The 5,974-nt window shown below is 35.4% G+C and overlaps 1 protein-coding gene and 1 long non-coding RNA gene across 2 annotated transcripts in view; one reads left to right on the plus strand and one right to left on the minus strand.

Moving 5' to 3' along the window:
• CCDC3 (coiled-coil domain containing 3) overlaps positions 1-4,626 on the plus strand; it is a 32,660-nt gene extending 28,034 nt beyond the window's left edge. The window contains exon 3 of the mRNA XM_072401769.1: positions 4,119-4,626. Within this exon, the coding sequence (XP_072257870.1) occupies positions 4,119-4,400 (282 nt within the window). The 3' untranslated portion in view covers positions 4,401-4,626. The remainder of the gene's footprint in view (positions 1-4,118) is intronic.
• On the minus strand, positions 4,000-5,156 carry LOC140324158 (uncharacterized). The gene is made up of 2 exons (XR_011919499.1): positions 5,069-5,156; positions 4,000-4,250 (listed from the first exon to the last, which is right to left on the minus strand). It is a non-coding gene; the product is annotated as an uncharacterized lncRNA (long non-coding RNA).
• Positions 5,157-5,974: the final 818 nt, after the last annotated feature.

Raw genomic sequence — 5,974 nt, forward strand, 5'->3', positions numbered from 1 at the left:
TTCTGCCTATGCGTGGCCCCGCATTGGACTGTTTTATAGACGCAGGGAATTGTAGTAGTGTTGCTATTTCAGTTTCAAGTTAGGCCTGCAACTTTGTCTAAGTTTTTAATTTTGGCCCACTTTGTATTTGAGTTTCATTCCCCCACACTCTATAAAGCAGCAGACCAAAGTCCCTTTGCATAAACAAAATATGATATCTTACTCTTAAGACTTTTCCCCTTGAAGTTTTGGGAAGCCACTGAGTTCCAATCAGTCTTCTGCTGCAACTATAAATAAAGCACATGTGCTCTCTAATTTAGAGGTTAAGACCTGGACTTGGACTGGGTGGCCAAGGAACCCTCCTAACTCTTGGTCGTCTCCAAGACTCCTAAATCAGGCTTTTCATAAAAGCCAACTCTCTGGCAGATAAACACTTCCCTGGAGCCTTTAACAGGTAAAGCGCTTTAGCCTGAGTGCTATATACACCACATCCAAACACTTCCCAGCCAATCAATGGGACAACCTGTCACAATATGCATGTTTTGCATGTTCAGCCTGTTCATGCCTGCAGCGGATTCTACAGTGCCATCTGCAGGCTGAAGGTGGCAGTACTCATCTATCTAATACTGTAATTGTCAGATGCAATGGGGCTGATTTATTAAATCTCTCCAGGGCTGGCGAGGATGCACTTTCATCAGTGAAACTGGTTGATCCAGCAAACCTGGATTGAATCTGGTCCAGGATTAAAAACATTTGCTAACAGCAATAGCAATTGATGTTTAGGAAATACATTCCAGGTTTGCTGGATCAACCAGGTTTACTGATGAAAGTGTATCCTCTCCAGCCTTGGTGTGCTTTAATAAATCAGGGCCAATGACAGTATAAGAAAGGGTAATTGAAACATATTTATAACATACACAATATATAAGTAAATTAGCTACAAAGTTATTGCAAATTTAACATTTTAATTATTGTCAATATAACCCTTTGGTCTGTGCTTGTAGGCATCAATGACCTCTGGGGCCAGAGTAATGCAATGGCTTATCTTTAAATTTAAGAAAATGTATCATGTGATACCAAATCTATTATTTTTTTAAGCATTATTACAACTCCTAGGGCCTGAAAATGTTATCAATGATTTAGCATTAATGGATAAATACTCTAAATCCAACAAAGCAAATACCAGGAAAGTGTATTTTATGTAAACACACATTTTGGGTAATGGTTAGGCTCATGGCTTTTGCCAGGTCAATATTATGAGTTGCTGTACAGCTACTTATAGGTAATCATAGGGAAGGGTGTCTTTTTGCAGATTGTAAATTGCCCTACCCTTGAAAAAAATTTGCTTAACTGTGGGGTTAAATGTAGGTTCAGTAATCCAGAAAATGTCTTTCAAAATTTCCTTAATACTAAATAAAAAGCTGTAGCTAGGAATAAAGTCATGTATGTAAACATCAGGCCTTATGAACAGACTGAAGAATAGTGGTCATTGCATAACATTATTATTCATATTACTAGATGTGGTCAGCTGGATACTTTAGCTTCTTACTAAACTCTCTATTTATAACAGCATTTTAAAACACAGAGACATAAACAGCTGAATCACAGAGTAGAATATAATTAATGTTGTAAAACCCTTTTCCATGTGAGATTTAGGAGGAACATGTTAACTTCTAAAGCAATTCACATATTCCATTCTGAGTTCAATAAACTCAAGTGACATAATGTCTCGTGTTAACACCCAGTGAGAAGAAGCAAAACAATAAATTGTCAGAATACAAATTCATATACTGATTTGTACATACTAAAATTGTATATCTTTGGTCAAAATAATTGCAGCAGATGGATTGTGCTCACTAAAATATGAAAACCTATGAGTAACTTTTTTATATCTTCAGATTATACAGAGGTAAAATAGCTCTGTGTGTAAATAACATTGTGTCTTACCTGTTTATTTCTGATAGATGGGGATACTGTATTTTTCCTGCATGAGGCTATGGTATATGTGACTATTCCCTGCTTGTTTCCTTTCTTTACTTACTTCGCTCATTCTGGGCCATGATTCAGAGTAAGCATTCAGATAGTGTTTGGACATTATTAGTTATTTTTTTAATTAGGCTGCGCTTTGTATGATTATGTAGTGATACAGGGAATCAATTTAAGGAAGAAGGGGACCCCAAACTGTTAATTTTTTGCTCTTACAGTGTTTTATCAGAACCCCAACTCCCCAGAACCACAGTTTCCTATTTGTATTTGCTTTGTAACTGCTATCTCTCCTCCCAAAAATTTGTTAGGCAGTGAGACAACCAAGTTCAATCCCCTTTCTGTATAGTAAAAGCAGCACTCACAAACTGCACTGCAAAAGATTTATGTGATCCCCGGGAAAGACAAATCAAAGGGTAGCAGCATGCAGTATGTATTGGAACTTGTGAGTTCTGCATCATACTGCAGAAAACTAGGGAATAATACTGCATTGATGTTTCAGTGTTTATAGGGAAAGTATATTATGTGTGTAGGTATGTATATATATATATATAAATATATATATATACTTAGATTTGTTATTGCAATCTTTACTTTCTCCCACTCTCCCAGTTATATTGTTTTGTTATTTTATGTCACTGGGGAATCTTTATGTCATGGTCATTGTTTATATATATATATATATTTCTTACTTCCTGATCGTACCAAAGCTTGACAGCCCTTTCTTTCCTCCTGCACATTCCCATTGGTCAGTTGGATTGCCTATCATGGTGGAGTGCCAACAAGAATGTATTGGGGCAGGACCTAGCATTAATCTGAGGTACTATCAGAGCTTTGCTTGCCGGAACAGCTGGTAGTCATCCATGGCAGGGAAGTTTGGGAGGCTCCTTCTGGTATGCACAGGAACATATAGATGTTGTGTTTGATATACACTCCCTTCACATACTCAATGTCAACCCATTTTAAGGATGAGAAGATGGGCAAACATCTCTTAGATAATGGCCTCCCCATTGTCCTAGGTCATTGCACCAAAATATTAACTTATATTTATTTACTGTGTGTTCCCTCCCATTGTTATGGCAACATTAAATCATTTTGTTGTAAATTGTTATAAGGATATATTTTAATTTTGGTATGTTATGTTTTGCCAGCCCATTCGTTTTACCTGGATGCCAATGCACTGTAATAGACCAAGAGATGAGCATACACCATGCATGTGCATTTTATTAGGCTGTTGGTGCATTACTGGAATGCATGGGTGTGAATGGGCTGTTAATATTAGCAATACTGACTACAATGAAGGCCACATTGTGTTATTTCAACCCATGGTTTCATCTGATGGTATATTGGAGGTATTGTGCACTTCGTTGGGATGACAAAAGTCTAATTTTCAATCGTAATTTTTAGTTTGTAATGTGAAGGAACATTAGATTTGGTACAAATATACTTTTGTACTTCCTGACTAATTTTACAAGTACATTTTTTGCATAAATAATTCAGTTGTATGTTTGTGGTATGGCTCAAGCCAAGAGGGACATAGTGTGTGGAAATCATATTGATCTTTATCAGAGTACACACAATCATTTTGTACATACACTACACGTATTAAAGCTGAATTTTAGATGTTTCACAATAATTCAGATCTGTAATTATTAAAATAATATTATATGACTTGGTATTAGACTGGGAGAGGGAGAAGCAGCACAAGGAACCATTCCAGTGTGCTGCAGTGCAAGGGCACTTTATAGCATAAATAAACATAGCAAAATAGGGAAGAATACACCCATAGGTTTGTTGATTTTCACTTCACTGTCTAGTTATTTGCCTGCAGGAAGAACTGTAAGTGACAGTAAATCTGCATCAAGGAGAAAATGGGTTTCCTCAACACAGGCTGGGCTGTGCCATGTGTAAATCCTATGACTGAGCAGACAGAAATACAATCCCTTTGACAGTTAGATAAGCTGTAATATAAGTATTGATTTGGTGCATTAAGCTATTTTTCTGGAGTTCAGTTTTAGGAATCCAACTGGTTCAATATATCTATAAATAATAAACATTTATTATTTTATATTATAATTTCCTTTATGTGTCACTGATAGTATATGTAATCCATTGTCCTTGGCTTTTTATTGAACATAATAATTTTGTCTTGGCAGCTGATGTGCTCATCGATCCAAAGTGCACTGTTCGAGGAAGAAGACAGAGTAAAGAAACTTCAGCAAAAAGTGGCTTCCCTTGAGAAACGCAACAAACAGCTCCGGAATCGTGTGAAGAAGGTCAAGAACTCTCTACGACAAGCAAAAAAGAATGCCAGAAACATGGAACTTATTAACAGAAAACTCAATGAAAAACTTTCGTCAGTGGCTCACTCTGGACAAATGACTCACATGAATTCTTTTAAGCAAAAAAATTCTCATCCATCATATCTCAAAGTCTAGTGTATTATACTGGTGACCCTAATATTAGTTCTGTGCAAAATATACACAAAATGTGCATCATAAGTCATATTTATAACATTTTCTGAAATATGCTCTAGGGAAGCTACTATGCTAAGCATGTAAATGTATATAATGTATATTTCATCTCCTCTTTGTTATAGCTGTATTACTAAGTGTAGCAGGACACTTTCTTCAACAATATATATATATATATATATATATATATAACACATAGAACAGCATGGTCTGATGATATGTGTAGGGATAGGCTGATAATTTTGTGAAAATTATTTCACAGAGAAAATCCTTTTTTCACTAGTAGAAAATGATAAAGCTTTTGTGAATTTAACTTGCTGAAATTTCAAGTTAATTGCAAAGCCCCTAAACATGGTAATGTCACTAAAATTGCAGGGGAAGTCAAAGGAACCAGTGGAAAAGTTAAAATATGGTCACAAAAACACTCCTTTCCTAAGTTGACTGACTTTTTCGGCCTGACATTTCAAAGCCACAAAAAATATCACTGTGACCAAACTTTTTGGGGGTTTTATAGAACCTGTGGTAGCATGTCCTAATTAAAAAACACTATTAAAAACTATGTAACTTTTCAGTAAAATGCATTTTCCTCAATATTTTTTTACCTTTGATATACAGAAAAACAATATGCTTACATAAAACGTTTTCACTGGGAAGGTATTCCAACATGTCCCCATCACACACAACAATTTTTGTGACAATCATCGATTCAGAAGGCAGACACAGAATCTCTGTAGAGTCCCAGAACAAGAGACAAAGTGAGGTCAAGTTTCAAGCCCACATAAATACCAATGAAATCACATTTCCATAAGCCTTATCTATTATACAGTTTAAAGTCCAACCCAGTTGTATCTCTATTTTTTGTGAACTCAACTTCTAAAGTTTCTTAAACAGAAATATTGGGATGAGGTTGATTAACGAAAGGGGTTTAGGCTGTTCACTTAGCACCTAGCAATGGAAAATTCACTTAGCTTAGCTAATAAGATAAAACTTTTGCCACAATTATGTGTAATCAAACAAATCATGTTTTTTCTCCCTATATTTATTTGCATGTGATTGGATATTATTCACAAAGTGATTTTTTGTTAAATGACAGGAGTAATACATTATTAGAGCTATACTCATAATACGCATCAAAAATAAAGTGGGATTAAGGCAAAACCCAACGCTTAATCTATCCCAATGTTAAAACAAACAGAAAACGGGAAATCCAGTATTTTGGAAAATCAGCCTGGGTCCTATTTCTTTAAATGAAATACTTTCAAAATGCTTCCCTTCTTTAGTTTAAAAACTACATTAGAAAGAAGAAACCAGCAGGTACATTTGATTTAAGGAATTACTGATAGATATGTTACTCATCTATAGCCAACCTGTTTTCATGTTTTCAAAGTATTTTCCAGTGAATAGAAGAACTCCAATTTCAAGGCTCCATGGGCTACAATGGAATTAGCTTTACCAAATCCACTATGAGAACTTAAATATATATAGCTTTACCACACAGACTTCATAGGTCTGCCAATCATATTCACATGTTCAAACCT

Source organism: Pyxicephalus adspersus, chromosome 2, assembly GCF_032062135.1.
Source record: "Pyxicephalus adspersus chromosome 2, UCB_Pads_2.0, whole genome shotgun sequence".
Classification (NCBI taxonomy): Eukaryota; Metazoa; Chordata; class Amphibia; order Anura; family Pyxicephalidae; genus Pyxicephalus; species Pyxicephalus adspersus.